This window comes from Neoarius graeffei, chromosome 15 (genome assembly GCF_027579695.1).
Source record: "Neoarius graeffei isolate fNeoGra1 chromosome 15, fNeoGra1.pri, whole genome shotgun sequence".
Taxonomy (NCBI): Eukaryota; Metazoa; Chordata; class Actinopteri; order Siluriformes; family Ariidae; genus Neoarius; species Neoarius graeffei.
The window spans coordinates 45,230,623-45,249,073 of record NC_083583.1 but is presented as its reverse complement, the minus strand read 5'-3'; the positions used below and the strand labels follow the sequence as shown (position 1 = coordinate 45,249,073).

The window sequence follows — 18,451 nt, the reverse complement described above, 5'->3', positions numbered from 1 at the left end:
GATAGAGGGGAAGATGAATGCAGCTAAGTACACCAAGATCCTTGAAGAAAACCTGCTCCAGAGTGCTCTGGACCTCAGACTGGGGCGAAGGTTTACCTTCCAACATGACAATGAATGACCCGAAGTACACAGCCAAGAAAACAAAGAAGTGGCTTTGGAGCAGGGACGATTCTAGCATCTGATCTTTGGGGGTGCTTAGCCCCCAGAGCTGACAGAGGCACCTGGCTTGAACGACAGTGTTTCCACGTTTATTCCGCATTTAGACTAGACTTAACTAGACAAGAAGACTAGACTAGACAAGACTAGACTTATGCAATGTTTTAACAGAAGCTGACCCAATAAACTATGATATCTACACATTTACAACCACTGACACAGATATTTATGTTATATTTTTAACTAAACAAGACCTACTACTGCATTTGTAATGTTGGAGCTATTCATTTAGAACAGTCAGGGGCGCAGATAGGATTTTTGAACTGGGGGGGACTGAGCTGTCAGCAAATATATATATATATATATATATATATATATATATATATATATATATATATATATATACACACTACCGTTCAAAAGTTTGGGGTCACTTTGAAATGTCCTTATTTTTGAAAGAAAAGCACTGTTCTTTTCAATGAAGATCACTTTAAACTAATCAGAAATCCACTCTATACATTGCTAATGTGCTAAATGACTATTCTAGCTGCAAATGTCTGGTTTTTGGTGCAATATCTCCATAGGTGTATAGAGGCCCATTTCCAGCAACTCTCACTCCAGTGTTCTAATGGTACAATGTGTTTGCTCATTGCCTCAGAAGGCTAATGGATGATTAGAAAACCCTTGTACAATCATGTTAGCACAGCTGAAAACAGTTGAGCTCTTTAGAGAAGCTATAAAACTGACCTTCCTTTCAGCAGATTGAGTTTCTGGAGCATCACATTTGTGGGATCGATTAAATGCTCAAAATGGCCAGAAAAATGTCTTGACTATATTTTCTATTCATTTTACAACTTATGGTGGGAAATAAAAGTGTGACTTTTCATGGAAAACACAAAATTGTCTGGGTGACCCCAAACTTTTGAACGGTAGTGTGTATACATGTTATTTCACCTCCCTCACTGCCATCACCAGGAACTACCTGCAGGCCAGGACAATGATAACATTTTAACATAGCCTATGGAAATCCAAAGTTTACACATTATCATCACGCACAGAAATTGCAAAACTAGTTTTACAGGCCCGGTCACACAGCGCTTTACGGCTTTATCAAGGCCAAAACCCGTCAAAAAGTGCTCTCCCGTGAAGCAGACGATATTGTTCGTGTTGATGTCGAAGTTAAGACATGTTACAGTCGATATACAGACGTGACAGGACGCAGGGGAAAATCGGAACGGCGTCGGACGCGGCAAAAAGTTTTGGACTGCTCAAAACTTTAAGGCCCGGTCACACAGCACTCCGCGTCTATATCACGTACAAAAAGATACAAAAATCAGGTGGACGTGGTCGTAAGTGGTAATTTTTGGTCAATTTTGGCTTTGCCGTGCTTTGTACGGGGTATGGCCGTCGGCGGCTGTTTCACTGCCATAGCACTGCCAAATCACGGGTAACCGCGGCTCAGCGTCGTTGGAAGAGCGGCTTGCTGCGCATATAAAAGCGGTAGGATATGTTGAGCCTGTATCAGTTGGTTCTGTTGGTGCTGGAGCATTAAGATGAGGACATCACAGCGTTGAGGGTTCATGTTCACCCCTTGACATTTAGACTGCAAGTGCCGAGGTCTCAGAAAATTACGGTATTTACATACCGCAAATCAGAAGTGATGCAGAAGTGATTAGACAGTGATCAATCGAATTTAGAACTTGTTTGAGACGTCGTTTAACGGGCTTAGACAGTGCTATGTACGCGGAAAAATCCATTTCTCAGTGATAAGCCGCTAAACACACGCTATATCCCGTGATACCAACGCGTAACACCCGTCCGATGACCGTGCTCTGCCCGTGATAGACCGCCAAACTTTCGCGTCTTACCACGTCTCCCCAAGTTTTAATAACGGCCGGGACACTGATTATCACGTGTTTTTCACGTGTGTTGCACGTCTTTACCACGTGTGCCGGCCGTGGTTGTCCGCGGTCTAAAGTTTTGAGCAGTCCAAAACTTTTTGCCGCGTCCGACGCCGTTCCGATTTTCCCCTGCGTCCTGTCACGTCTGTATATCGACTGTAACACGTCTTAAGTTCGACATCAACACGAACAACATCGTCTGCTTCACGGGAGAGCACTTTTTGACGGGTTTTGGCCGTGATAAAGCCGTAAAGCGCTGTGTGACCGGGCCTTTACAACCGCTAAGTTCCAACTGTTAACATAGCGAGAGGCTGGGCTACGTGTGTGTGTGTAAAGTGTAAACCAGTGCATCCTGGCTTTCTAACTATGCCTGTGTGTTGCGTGAGCGGCAGTCAGTCAACAACTCTTCGCAAAGTTTCCTTATGAAACACTATGCTCGCTGAAATTATGGCAGGGAACGCCAGATTAAACATTAAAACTGCCTTCTGAGCACTGTATCTACAGGCTACCACCGAAAGAAGGAGGCTACCAGAAAGGCATCCCTACTCCGTACGATTTTACTTTCACTACGACATTACTTTGAACAGACTATCAAAAAATTGCAAGGTGATATGATAAAGTAAGGCACAGTTTACTTACAGTCGTTTTTTTTTTTTTTTTTTGAAAAAACGATGCAATCGTTTTCTGCCTTTTGGCACCCTTCATCATGCCGTGTTGGGGTCCTGAACTAGGAGGCGCTGTCCCCGATATGCCTGTCAAACTTGTGGGTAACCATAGCAACCAAGCTCGAGCTCGCAACCTGTGCAGTCTGCGCAGTTGCAGCTATGTGTGTACTGCTGTGCACCTCAATAAACCGAATGGTAATTAGTCTTTTGATTTTTCCGTGAGGTTTGCCTTATGCAAAGAAAGACAGCATAGACGTTTTTTCCTCCCTATAAGTGGGGGGGACCGAACGAGGTGAATTTAAATCTGGGTGGGACGAATCCCCCCCCGTCCCCCCCTCTATCTGCGCCCGTGAGAACAGTGGTAATTGTTAATTAATGTGTTATTGTGTATTGTGTAATAATAGTGTGTATTATTATGATTTTACATTAGTTTACATTAGTTTATATTTGTTATATTTTGGTAGTGTTCTTTTGAAAATGTAGGCTATATCCAAACCACACTCACTGTCCCCCCAGACAATGACCAGGGTTTGGATTTGTGAATGATAAGCAAACGTAAACGCTATGTTACATTAAATAAAATTGACTAACACACGGTGGTCTAGCACCGTAGCACTTGTACAGCTCTGCACAAAAGTATCTCGATATCATATCGAGATACTTTTGATGATCGATGATAAATGTCATTTTTTATCATTCTGTTCATAGACCAGGGAACATCAATATTGCATTATGCATATTATTGTGTTGTGTTTAACAATTGTAACTCCAGTCCGTACCTTCACATCTCGCTATGCCAGTAATACTCAGGTGCTACTTCGAGTTCCTCATCGGCGTGGAATCCAGTTAAAAAAAACACCATGTCGGAGCAAGCACTCGCGCGGACAGGCAACCCAATCAGAGGGGACGCAAGGAGGAGAGGGATTTTACTGCTCATACAACTATCACCTAACAGGTGAATTCAAGAACACACACACGCCCGCGCACACATTCATTGCGCAGTGCGCAAGGGCACTTATTTCTGAAAATTACGTCCAAAAGCAGTGTTTTTGAGGGTGCTGAGCTAGGGGGTGCTGAGCTCGTTTTTGGGGGTGCTTGAGCACCCCCAAAAATAGGCTAAACACGCCCCTGCTTTGGAGGAAGTCTGTGAATGTACTTGAGTGGCCCAGCCAGAGTCCAGACCTGAATCCAATTGAACATCTGTGGAAGGAACTGAAAATGGCTGTATATCGATGCTCCCCATCCAACCTGACAGAGCTTGCAAGGATATGCCAAGAGGAATGGGCAAAAATGTCCAGAAACAAGTGTGCCAAGCTTGTAGCTTCTTTCCCAAGATACCTTGAAGTTGTAATTGCTGCCAAAGGTGCATCAACCAAGTATTAGGCCAAGAGTGTGTACAGATATGTAACCTCTAAATAACCTATTTTTATCAGTAAAATAAAATTGCATATTTTCTAAAAACCTGCTTTCACTTTGTCATTATGAGCTATTTTTTTATAGAATTTTGTGACAAAAAATGAACTGAATCTATTGTAGAATCAGTCTGAATGTAATAAAACATGGAGAAGGTGAAAGGGGTGTGCAGACTTTCCAGCTTGACTGTATGTGTGAGGCAGGAATACACCTTGGCTGGGACAAAACACAAATCTTTTATCAATGCTACAAGAATCTTCAAAATACTCACAACTGAGAGGGATATGAAAGTAGTATTTTAAGTTCATCTCAGCTTGAGAGACACTATGAAACATGTCAGAGGAGAAAAAGATAGGGTACACAATACTGGGCAAAAAAAATTTAGACTACCATGCAAATACAACTTTTTATGCCTCTGGACACATCTCCAACTATGCTTTGTGGAATGATTTGGAAGCATCCTGCCACAGGACAGTTCATTTCATTTAGCAGAGCAACATACCCAGAGCAGCCTGGGGACCAGTTGGGGGTTACTTGCCTTGCTCAAGGGCACTTAAGCCATTCCTGTCAGTCTAGGGAATCAAACCAGCAACCTTGTGGTCCCAAAGCTGCTTCTCTAACCATTAGGCCATGGCATCCCCTTAGATTAGACTTTGACATGTGCCCAGATGACAAATCAACTACCAGTTGTATCAGTTGTCAGTTGTGGGTCCTTGAACAAGACCCCTATCTGCTCAGCTCAATTGTAAATTGCTTTGGATAAAAGTGTCTTCTGAATGATGTAAATGAAAGATAAAGGTCTTGCCACGAAGCATCTTACCTCTACTGACACACCTATACGTTACTGACCAGTTCTTCATACTTAGTGAGTTTCCTTTTGGGGGAACTTTCTCTCCAGATGTACTGTCAGCTGCCATTAAAAAAAAAAAAAATCATTCATTCATTAATTGATTGATTATTGCAGAGAATTTGGCTGTTTTGGAAGGTGCAGGTGCTAGTTGACATCAACTCTTGAACTGTTGGGTTCTGCAATAACTTTCACCACTTGGTTGGAGATGCAGCTTTATCATTCCTCTCTTAGTGCCTTGGGGCAGCAAATAAAGATATGTTACACATAGAACATGAGAAGCACACTGTCAGGACAAAGAAGTCAGTTTAGCTTTCTGCAGCTTAACCCAAGCCACCTTCCTTTCAAACTTGTCCCAATTTATCCAGGCTCCCTTTGTTATCATTGTTATCATTCTGCAGACTCATTTCTTCTCCACTGCTTCTCGCACCTCCTCATAGATTACCGGTAGGCAGCTCTGTTCTTTTTCCTTTGAAGGCTTACCTCTCCCTTACCACTCCCACCAGCCTGCTGGGATGGAACCTTGTTTCTTCCAGTGAGACGACTTCTTTTGCAATCAACTTTCTCCCTTCTAATTTACCCACCTTCAGATTGCTTTCTTGCTTGTACTATCACATTTCATCTTTCATCAACTTAAACTCCTCTTCAAAGTATTTGAGTGGGTGTTGCAGCCTATTGATGTCCCTGTACAGTGATGCTGCTAAGGTTCCTTGGCAATGTCTTCCATCACCCAAGGTGGTTGCTAACTTTCTTCTCCAAGGCGTGAACTTTGTATAATAAAAGTGGCAATAGTATCCTGGTAAGTATACCATGCTGGCACAGCCATGCTTTAAACTTTTTCCAGTTATCTAGACTCCTCATTGTAGATAGACTTGATGGATGCTGTATCCCTCAGGGTGCTGTTGAACACCATGCCTAGACTCTTAGCAGGCTTCTCATTGTTGACTGGGGCAGTTATGCCTGCAGTGCTGAAGCAGAACTTATCAACCATCTTTCATTTCTACAGATTCATCAGTCTGGACATGGGTGGTTTGAGGCTCAGATAGGCCCACGCTGTTAACGTCTTCCATCCCTGCAGAATCAACAACAGCCTGAGCCTAATTCTGAGGTAAATGTTATGCCATTCATAAAAGCTCTTATAGGTGATTAATATATTTTTGCATAACCTTATAGAAAATTCTCAATGATTATGTTTTTCTTCTGCAGAGAAATATCCATTATCTATAGTGCTTATCTGTCAGAGTTGTGAGGGAAGTTGGAACCAATCCCAGCTGACTTCAGGTAAAAGGCAGGGTTAGCACTGAGGCAAATAATCATTCACACCTAATCAGCACAGAAAAGCCCTGTTTGGAGGAAAATTTCAAACCCAGAGCCTTCCTGCTGTGAGGCGACAGTGCTAACCATTGCACCATCATGCCGCCCTTAAGAGAAATGTAAATAGTGAAATTTCACGAGATGACCTGGCTTTGAGAATCCTCCAATATAAACCAAACAGAGATGGTTTGAATTGACATAGACTAAAGTGAAGGAAAGGTTTGGGTGGTTAGCTCCTGAAGGTGGATTAGAGAATGCCAAGCTGCTTCGAAGAGTAAAATATAAGGATAGTTTTGACATGTTTAGCACTTTTGTCTGCTTTTGACTAATATTTTATGTATGTATCTGTGTCAGTAAGGGCATGTACACCTTTAATTTGTGTGTTCTGCAAGAAACTGAGCTTGATCACTCATATTGCATGTATCTCCCCAGAGTATCAGGAGAAGGTTGGTCTCAAGTATTTTGATGTTTATCCAATCCCCTTTGTCTGCTTAATAAGCAGCAGAAATTGTAGCACTCTAAACTATATGTAGCTTTCTCTGAAATGTGCTAACAGTCCCACCACAATCGATCTCTTGTCGCAGTCTCTCAGCCAAGTGAAATACTAATGGTGATGGTCAATAAACCATGGAGTGGAAGTTCTGCCTCTCTCCACCCCATCAAACACACCTCTAAATATAGATACCCTACCTTGCCCCAAGGCTGCTTTAATACCAGCAAGCTTCAATGTAACTGACTCTCCGGTCAAAAAGCCTTGCCATCAGGAGCCCAAACAATATCATCAGAAATGTTCAAGATTTTTGTTCCTCAGTCACAATGATGGCATTCAAAACTTGACTTCTTGAATCACCTAAGGATAGGATAGAAATAATAACATACAACATTGCACAACAATGTTAACAACAATGTATTATGCCTTTTAAAGTGCTTATTTTCCAGGATTGATTGAGATATTGATTGGTGTATTGAAGTTCTATGCCACTTCCTGTCAATAACGTAGAACATGGAGTGAGGAAAATGGATTTTCTAGTTCTGTAGGAAAAAAAAGTTACAGAATGCAGAAAAAAAGCACAACTTAAAAAAAATAAACTACAACAGTTGAAAGAGTTGCAGATCACACAAAGTGAAATGTAATGACCTACATGTAAAATCCTGCTAATTTGTACTGACTGTATGTTTAAGAAACAAAGAAATGTATGCATGGTTTTCTTCATAAAATGGTATATACACCAATCAGCCATAACATTAAAACCCACTGACAGGTAAAGTGAATACCAGTGATTATCTTATTACAGTGGGACCTGTCAAGGGGTGGAATATATTAGACAGCAAGAGGTCAGTTCTTGAAGTTGATGTGTCGGAAGCAGGAAAAATGGGTAAGCGTAAGGATCTGAGTGACTTTGAGAAGGGCTGAATTGTGATGGCTAGATGACTGGGTCAGAGCATCTCCAAAATGGTACATCTTGTGGGGTGTTCCAGTATGCAGTGGTTATTACCTACCAAAAGTGGTCCAAGGAAGGAGAACCGGTGAAGCAGTGACAGGATCATGAGTGTCAAAGGTTCATTGATTTGCATGGGGCACGAAGGCTAGCCCCATATGGTCCAATCCCACAGAAGAGCTACTGTAGCGCAAACTACTGGAAAAGTTAATGCTGACACCTTTCTGTTTTAGCCAGCATTAACTTTTTTTCAGCAGTTCTTGCTACAATTATACCCCACAAGATGTACCATTTTTGGAGATGCTCAGACTCCGTCATCTCGCCATCACAATTTGGCCCTTGTCAGAGTTGTTCAAATCCTAACGCTTGTCCATTTTTCTTGCTTCCACCACATCAACTTCAAGAACTGACTGCTCTCTTGTTGCCTAATATATCCCACCCTTTAACAGGCGCCATTGTAACAACATAATCAATGAAATTCACTTTACCTGTCAGTGGTTTTAATGTTATGGCTGATTGGTGTATCAACGTTGTGAAACAAACTTTTATGGTAGTTACTGAAGGAAAATTAATATGTTTGGAGAATTGTTTTCCTCCATTAGTTTTCAGTACCATGGGCACAGCAAAGGAAAAGATGGACCATGATAGAAAAATATAGATATAGTTTACACATGAACATCTCATATCATCATCTCTAGCCGCTTTATCCTGTTCTACAAGGTCATGGGCAAGCTGGAGCCTATCCCAGCTGACTACGGGCGAAAGGCAGGGTACACCCTGGACAAGTCGCCAGGTCATCACAGGGCTGACACAGACAACCACTCACACTCACTTTAGAGTCACCAGTTAACCTAACCTGCATGTCTTTGGACTGTGGGGGAAACCAGAGCACCCAGAGGAAACCCACACGGACACGGGGAGAACATGCAAACTCCACACAGAAAGGCCCTCGCCGGCCACGGGGCTCGAACCCGGACCTTCTTGCTGTGAGGAGACAGTGCTAACCACTACACCACCGTGCCGCCCCACACATGAACATCTCATCTCATCTCATTATCTCTAGCCGCTTTATCCTGTTCTACAGGGTCGCAGGCAAGCTGGAGCCTATCCCAGCTGACTACGGGTGAAAGGCGGGGTACACCCTGGGCAAGTCGCCAGGTCATCACAGGGCTGACACATAGACACAGACAACCATTCACACTCACATTCACACCTACAGTCAATTTAGAGTCACCAGTTGACCTAACCTGCATGTCTTTGGACTGTGGGGGAAACCGGAGCACCTGGAGGAAACCCATGCGGACACAGGGAGAACATGCAAACTCCGCACAGAAAGGCTCTCGCCGGCCACGGGGCTTGAACCCGGACCTTCTTGCTGTGAGGAGACAGCGCTAACCACTACACCACCGTGCCGCCCCACACATGAACATCTCATCTCATCTCATTATCTCTAGTCGCTTTATCCTGTTCTACAGGGTCGCAGGCAAGCTGGATCCTATCCCAGCTGACTACGGGCGAAAGGCGGGGTACACCCTGGACAAGTTGCCAGGTCATCACAGGGCTGACACATAGACACAGACAACCATTCACACTCACATTCACACCTACGGTCAATTTAGAGTCACCAGTTAACCTAACCTGCATGTCTTTGGACTGTGGGGGAAACCGGAGCACCCGGAGGAAACCCACGCGGACACGGGGAGAACATGCAAACTCCGCACAGAAAGGCCCTTGTCGGCCACGGGGCTCGAACCCGGACCTTCTTGCTGTGAGGCGACAGCGCTAACCACTAAAGCCGCCTGCTTTAAACTTTGAATAAAGGATTTACATCGTATTCAGCGTCAAAGCTGCTTCAGAACTAAAACAATTGCGATTCCACTTGATCACCGTTTGGTGTTGCTCGAGTGCAGCTGAATGTGAAACAGCAAAGAAAGCTCGCTTTGCTTAGTGTGTGTGTGTGTGTGTCGGCCCGAAAAAGAGCGCTGTTTTCCAGCTGAGCTCTCTCTCTCTCTCTCTCTCTCTCGTGTGTTTGTTCGTGCGTGTTTGCGCGCGCGCGAGCGAGTGAGTGCGCGCGTGTTTGTGCGAGTGTATGCGCGTGCGTGCGTGCGCGCGCGCGCGCTGTCATTATTGCTATCCAGTCTGCTCCGCGCTCGCGATGGCCAGATTCATTCCGCGCGAGGCAGGAAGGCAGCAGTGCTGTCCCGCTCCCGCTCCCTCACGCGACCCGGTTCCGGTTCCGTGCAGCCTCCTCGCGATTGGCCCCGGGGCAGCACCGAGCCCACAGCCGCTCCTCTTCCTCCTCCTCCTCCCCTACCAGCACCAGGTTCTTCCCGAACCCATGAACGGCTCCGAGTCCATCTCCATTCACCCGGAGAGCGGCACCATGAAAGACCAAGACGCCATCAAACTGTTTATCGGGCAAATCCCGCGCAACTTGGAGGAGAAAGACCTGAAGCCACTATTCGAACAGTTTGGGAAAATCCACGAACTGACAGTGTTAAAGGACCGATACACCGGCATGCACAAAGGTAAAGCGTCCATCGCCCCCTTCTCCCCCGGACAGCAGGGTTCTTCCTTCACTAGCCTAAAATACTCCATCTACAGAAACGCGCTTACACCTGTTTATGTGCTCAATCAAAGCTGTGACACAGGATATAGTGGGTCGTCAGTTTCTCCAGGTGTTAATGATATTATAATGTAAACACTCTGCTATACCAATCATCATGATATTCATGAGTATGTCATTTATGTCACGTGTAATAGAATTGTTCCATTCATTCATTCATTCATTCATTCATGTTCTTGTTTTTGATGTGCAGTGCTCTGTAGTGGACCTGTGGGATTTACACTGTGCAGCCTACACAAAGACTCTGCCTGTCATTTTACTGGAGCTATTTGTATGACGCTTTTTCAGATTTCACATTTTCAGAAAGCATCATTTATTTATTTATTTATTTATTTATCTATCTATCTATCTATCTATCTATCTATCTATCTATCTATCGCCCTGTCTTAATCTCACCTCCACAATGTTTCACTGCATACTGGAATCTTCTGTAGACTGTGAGGAGGCCAGAGCGCTACAGAACATCCAGCGTTCCTCATATTTAATTAAATCACGCTTTTGTTTTCCTCCATGGACGATCCGTTCATTTATAATGCAAGCCTAATGAGTGACCAATACTACCTTACTTTATATACACATGAGGGTGCATCAGTTGCCCCCTAAAAATCCTCCGATCATGATGCATTTTTGTTTTTATGTTCCTTTTGGTAAGAAAACACACTGGGTGAAATAACAAAATTCAAAAGTTTAATGGTGGCACCAGGAGCTCAAAGTTATGGAAAAAGCTGCTATTTTATGACTTTTATGACAATTTCGATCACTTTTCATGAAACATTATGGCACCTTATAGAGTATACCAAATATCTTAGATCCACATTTTTAGTACATATTCTAAATATATTATCAAGCACAGTTTGAGTTTTAGCTGTTCATTGAATCATTGTTCAACTACTTTTAAACAATACAAATGTATTATGAATCACATTAATGCTTCTCAATCCCTTGCAAAGGTTCTTAACATGATCTCTGGGTCACAAGAAATCAATAAATGGAATCCAACATTGTGATTCAAACCTTACGCGAAAACATAAAATAAGCGTTTTTTGGCAAAAAATGAACCTCATGGTGCCACCATTAGACTTTTGAATATGGTCAAAACATTTTACAGGATGTCTTTATTGGTGAAAAGGAACACCCAAACACAAATGCATCAGATTTTATGAAAGTGAGGGCCACTGATGCACCCTAATATACATGGGTAATGTAAAGTTACCTATGATGGCAATCAATCCTACTTCCTCTTGGTTAGGATGCGCTGAACAAGCACTCATGCTGAACTCACTTTCCTCAGGAAAAGTGAGGTGTCTTTCTTTTTTTCTGCATGTTTTTATTGGTAGGTATGACACAAATATTTCACTTTTGTGTCTAGGACATGCTAGCGAGATAAGAGATGGAGGACATGTGAGAAAATTCACTCATCATCTGCTATTTATTTAATCTGCCTTCATTTCTGTCAGATAACAGACTGATATCAAAAGCCAGTACAGGTATTCTATCTATCTATCTATCTATCTATCTATCTATCTATCTATCTATCTATCTATCTATCTATCTATCTATCTATCTATCTATCTATCTATCTATCTATCTATCTATCTATCTATCTATCTATCTAATCCAATAAGGACAGTTTATTATTTATATCCTACATTCTTTTTACACACACCCTCAAAATGAAAATTCAATGTCGTATTCATTATAACCCTTTGTAGTAAAATCCTGTGTTTACTTAATTAACTTGTGATTTAAGAGGTTCTTCTTACTAAGGGGATCAGATATGGAGGCCAGGCTGCTAATTCACGCGGGAAAACATGGCATTAGTTTGTTAGGTGTTATAATAATGCATGACCATAATGACTTGACTGAAGAGGATTAGTGGTTCTAGGTATTGTCTGAGGCCTCGGTTTCTCGGATCAGCTGCCGTGTCCCTTAACACAGCCTGCTTTTCCCCAATTAAAATGTGCTCTGCTCCGGTACCCAGCAATATTTAATATGAGTAATGCTGTTCAATGCTAGCCCCCAGGCAAATATTGGTATTAATAATTAGCATTCACCCCGCGATATTTAGTGATTGATCGCTCAAAGTCTAATGCTCCCTTAGCACTTAATTAAAGTTTGGATGTTTAATATTTAACAAACCATGATGGGAATATGTAGTCTTTTGAATTCAGCAGATTATAAATCCTGATAAATGCTGAATTTTTCAAAATGCAAGAGAAGTATGATACATCTTTGGCTGCACGCAGTTCAAATGCATCTAGCCATGTTCTTCATTCTGGGTTTTGTGATTGCCATGACTTTGTCAAAAATATGGAAGACAGCAGTGTGCACGTGGATGGAGAATAATGTGCTGGAGTGAAATTAGAGCATTAATGTCATTGGGATCGTAGTCCTAATGTCTTTATAAAAATGTCTGTGAAGGCCTTCACAATAAATCAAAGTAATAATCTAATAAAATGGCAGCATTATTTTCAACCCCTGTCTCATGTAAGTGGGTTGCATGTGCAGTAGTCCTGAGATAAATGCTTGGATTCAGAGCATTTATGTGCCATACAGACAGATTATAGTAGAAATGGCCTTGGTTGGTCATGTCGTCCTGCTGTTTGCGCTCTCTCTCTCTCTCTCTCTCTCTCTCTCTCTCCACTTTAATGACAGGGAGTCTTATTAATCTGCGTGCGTGCACGTGTGTGTGTGTGTGTGTGTGTGTGTGTGTGTAACTACAACCGTGGCATATTTTCCAAAAGCTTCACTTGTGAGGATATCAGTGAATTGGTTTGATAAATTTGGGTACTTTTTTTATTTGTGAATGTGTCTGTATAATAAAAAGAAAATCACATGTTGGCTTGAAGATATGAAGTTTATCTTCTCGTATTAAAAAGCTTGTAATTTTCATGTGAAATACATCGCGGCTCTAAGCGACATATTTCCCGAAATTTCACTCTGACATCACTCCCAGTGTTTTCTGGCTGTCTTGATGCATGTTGAGACACACACACACACACACACGCACACACACACGCACGCGAGGGGAAGTCAAAAAGTTCTAAGACAAATTGAAAAAAATCTTTATTTATGAAAATAACAAACACTTCTGCAAGTGATGTTTCCATCGGAGAATTCCTTCTTTATATTCCTTTTTTTTTAAATTCTTTTGAATTCCTTTTGAAATTATAACATGTCTGAGAACTTTTTGACTTACCTCTATCTATCTATCTATCTATCTATCTATCTATCTATCTATCTATCTATCTATCTATCTATCTATCTATCTATCTATCTATCTATCTATCTATCTGTCTGAGAAATAGTTTGTAAATCCTTTGGAATTACATGGTGTATGATTGTGATGTATGTGATAAGATATATGTGTGATAATGTGGTATAAATGTGATTAGCCATAACATTAAAAGATATCTGAATATCACAAACAATCCACACATTTTAAATTACTGCATCTTTATTGAACAATGGCTTAAAACTTCAAGGCCATTAAATAGAAAAGTGTGTGAAACTAGGATAATTACTCTTGAGAAGAGGTTAATTGGAGTCATTAGTTCCAGTCAGTTTGAGTGTGGGTTTGGACTGCGATCCCATAGAGAGAGAGAGAAGACAACTTTTTGTTACCTGCTCTTTACAACAAAATTCTGTTAAACTGCAAAATGAAATAATCAAAAGATCCTTCACAAGACTTCAGAAAACTGTTTCTGAAGCCCTTAAGACTGAAAAGGGCATTAAAGGCGTTTTAAAGACACGTGTCAGGCAGTTTACAAATGGAACAAAACTCAGCACCGTTACTGCACATTGAAACCACAACTGTTCCTATGTTGGCAGCTAAAGATGTGCAGCACCAGAGTAGTGGTTTATTATTTTGTTAAAGTATTACAATAATGTTTGGTGGAAAAACCAATTGATTTTTCAGATGAAACACTACATATCAACATCAAAATGTCATCCCATCTGTGAACCACAGTGGAGGGAGTAGATTAGATCTGCATTATTTTTACAGGATCTGGATAGTTCGCAGTTGTCCATTATACATTTTCAAATTGTATAATGAAAATCAGCCATACAATATTAGGATGTCTATCTGACTTCATTTGCACTGAAATATTATTACGTGAGCTGTAGTAGATTATTTAGGTTTAATTTAATATAATATAAAGTAAAATTGTTTGATAAATTAGCCACATTTCATCACTGTCACAGCACAAGACTGATCAAAAGCTAGTCAATATAATTTTTCATTCACAGGACATTTAATTTGATATAATTTACTTGATAGCCATTAAAATATCATGACACACAGTACCAGTCAAAAGTTTGGACACACCTTTGAATTTAATGTTTTTTTCTTTACTTTTATTAATTAAAAGACGCATCATGTCTTAAAGTAATGCTGGGTGTCGTTTCTCTTTACTTAATTGAGCGGTTCTTGACATAATGTGGATTACTACAGTTGTGGAATAGGGCTATTTACTGTATTTGTATTATTTATTGTTTGATCTCAAACACATTAATAAGGCAAGAAATGGCACTAATTAACTTTTGACGAGGCATAGCTGTTAATTGAAAAGCATTCCAGGTGACTCCCTCATGAAGCTGGTTAAGAGAATGCCAATAGTGTACAAAGCGTCATCAAGGTAAACGCTGGCTACTTTGAAGAAAAATTTATATATATATATATATATATATATATATATATATATATATATATATATATATATATATATATTTCAGTTTTTTTTGGTTTAATACTTGATTCCATACAAGTCCCATATGTTATTTCATAGTTTTGGTGTCTTCAGTATTATTCTACAATGTAGAAAATAGTCACAATATAGAAAAACCTATGAATGAGTAAGGGTGTCCAAACTTTTGACTGGTACTGTACATTTCCTGCATTTCAAATAGATGTCATTGTACTATCTACTCGTTAATTTTTTCTTTCTTCCTCCCACCCATTTTGGATTAGTACTGCTGGCTATTTGATATTTTGATGATCAAATATTACATTTGAAATCTGAAACAAGTAAGACACGGATAAACTATTCGTGACAACCAAAAATACGTGAGCTTGTTATGTAATCGTTATTTTTATTTTATTTATTTATTTATTTTTAAACAGGCTGCTTTTCTCCTGACAGAAGCCTGATGTCTTCTTCTTTTCTTAAAGATCTTCTTGACCAGTGATTTTTGCATTAAGACTCAGCTGTTTGTTTTAAAATATTTATTTATTTATTATTTATTTTTTACCAGACATTATGTAGTATAATGCTGTTCATTCTTAGGATGGTGTTTCAGGGGCCCACTTAATATGGGCGCTTTTGAGTATGTTGCTTATAAGTTCATTATGTTTCATTTTCATCTCTCTAGATGCTTTAGACTATGCTGTAAATGGTGGGCAAATGTTCATGATCAAATAAAATTATGGTACGTTTTACTCAGACAAATTCAGTTCTCATCAGTTTTGATAGTTTTGAAGCCAGCAGCTTCCTTTAAACCATGCTTAATATTGTCATGGCAACTGCAGTGCAATATTTTTCTACCAACAGAGGCAGAGATGAATATGCCTTCCACCAGATATTCTGCAGGAAATGACATTTCCTGTATTTTAACAACCTTTTTTTTCAGGTCATTGTATAGGAGGGGAATAAGCAGCGGTCAATTTGCACACTAGTGAAAGCATTCACCGGTTCTATTTTGAGAGCTTTCTGAGAGCGGAGTGGAAATGACAAATGACATGAAAAAAAAGGTTATGAAATGCTGACCAATTTTAATGTTGTGTTCCATCTATTCATGGGAGGAAAATGAATTGAGAATATCTCGGAGATTTTGCTTTAGCGTCTTGTGATAATCACTCACAATTTTGAGCTGATTCATGAGAACTCCGGAGAGAGAAACTCTGTAATCAAGAGAGACAAAAGTGTGCTGAGAAATCCATTTTATCTTTCCAGACATTTGCAACTTAAAAAAAAAAAAAAAACCTTCCAGAAACTTTGTCATCTCTGACTATTTGGGAGAGGAAGAACAACATCATACTAATCAGTCCCGCTTTCAGATGCTGTGATGGTTGTGATGGACGACATGTTACAGGATCTGAGTTAGAAATCTGTGATCACTGAAACATACATTGTCTCACTTCCTTTCTCTTTCTGTCTCTCGGAATTGGACAGGAGAGAAATGAAAGGTACTCAGGAGGCTAAGCACATCACATGAACAGACTGAGAGAGATGGAGCAATTGTCAAAGCTATAGAAAACTAAAGGTGTCTTTAATGTGAAGGTGCCCGATGGAGTGACGACTCGCCGTGGCAGCCTGAGAAAGGCATGAAGGGAAACAAAAGGATTAATTTGAATTAAAGGTATGAGGGGCAGCCTGGGCAGATGTGCAGCATGATCACAACTCCAAAATGCTGATGTAACTCCAGAAACGGACATGTTCTAAGATTAGAGCTACTACTGTATTTATTTAAACTTTTCCACAAAGACTAAATGTAAAGTTAACACGATCATCACCATCAACCCAGACTGGAACGTATTGTTTTAGCATACTTATTATTAACTAATTATAAATGGCATGAAAAAAAGATGATGAATGAGAACTGAAATGGAGAGGAATACTATTAGTGTTCTTTGTGTCACCCATCAGGGATGTGTTTGAAAGGAACACTGCTCAGCAGGGCTAAAAATAGAAATCTGTGGTATTTCCGAAAATAGGTTAAGCTGCCATCGCTGCACTGCTGGCATGACATCACCACTCTGCTGCCAGCCTTCGCCCAAAGACTGCTCCTGTACCGTGAAAATGAAGGGAAGCAGAGCGTGAGGGAGGAAAAAAGAGAGAGAGAGAGAGAGAGCGAGACAGGGGTGGGGGTGTTTGGGTGGACAGAGAGACAGAGTGTTTGAAACAAAAGAGAAGGGGGGCGGTGTGTGTGGGGGGGGGTGACGGGCACTGTCTTTGGCTGCTGTTTCATTTTCTCTTTGTTCTTCCCTAGCCTTCTTTTCCTCACTGCAAAGTATCACTCAGACTCTGTATGTCTGACGACCTGCCAGCATTCTCCGTCTTGCTTTTCCTATTTGTTGGTGGAACTGGTTTGCCCTGGTTGGAGACATATCAGATAATTTCACTTGTTAGAATGACGCCGGATCACTACGACGTCCTAAAATGCCCCAGACCTGAGTGATATGCATTAATAGCTCTGAAATCAAAGTAGCATTCAAATAAAATCTCTTTCTTTTCTCACAGTGTGTGCTTTCATACCTTGTTGCATTCTTGCAGTGCTTCTTGGTTACAATTATGGAGCTTTAGGTACATTAGGTGCATTTGTCTCTTTCTCTTTATACTACAGAGTTGATTCTTACATAATATGTAAAAAAAAATGAGTGCTGTGGGACAGTCTGAAACATAAGAAACAAGAATAAATTCTACTTCTAGATTTTAATTTATTACATGTTTAAAGGAGATTAATTAAAAGAAAAATATATTTAAAAAAGGAACAGAATAGAGATTTCAGAGGGAAAAATCATAGGAAAATTAATAAACCAGTTCAAGTGAAAAGATGAAAAAAAATGCAACAGGTACACTCTCAAGAAAAGAAGGTTATAAACTGCTAAACTGTACCATTCCTTCTCACTGGGATGTGGGAACTTTTGTACCTTTAGTGTGCATCTCTTACCTGGAAAACTTAACCGGTACACTCCAAGCTGATTAAAAGGTACAGCGCTGGCCTTTCAGGTCCAACTCAGTGGGATGGAGATACACACCAAAGATACAAAAGATATACTCTTGAGGATACTTAGCACAGTAACAAGGAAATATTCAGTTTATTACCCTTTGTTTCTGAGATTGTTCTGTGCATAAATAAATTATAGCATCAATTTTTTTGGCAACCAGGGTTGTGACAGTCATATTTTATTTCTACAATTTTTAATAAAAGAAGTGTTATTTTCTGGTAATCATCAGCACTTAAAACTACATTGCTTGATACACTTAATTAATAATTAATAACTAGACTTTTATTGGTGCATATAAAGAATCACTTTGACTTTTTTAAAGTAAATGATGTATATGTTCCTGGTTTTGTATCTTTGTTCA

At 40.5% G+C, this 18,451-nt stretch overlaps 1 protein-coding gene across 32 annotated transcripts in view; it reads left to right on the top strand.

Moving 5' to 3' along the window:
* The first annotated feature begins 10,067 nt into the window (after positions 1–10,067).
* The window catches only part of celf5a (cugbp, Elav-like family member 5a), a 355,737-nt gene continuing 347,353 nt past the window's right edge, over positions 10,068–18,451 (top strand). For 30 of the 32 annotated variants that reach the window (XM_060941433.1, XM_060941421.1, XM_060941425.1 and 27 more), the window contains exon 1: positions 10,115–10,263. In XM_060941433.1, coding sequence (XP_060797416.1) covers positions 10,119–10,263 — 145 coding nt within the window. In that variant the 5' untranslated portion in view covers positions 10,115–10,118. Of the gene's footprint in view, positions 10,264–18,451 lie in introns of all 32 variants that reach the window. The other 2 variants (XM_060941443.1, XM_060941444.1) reach the window with 2 other exon arrangements.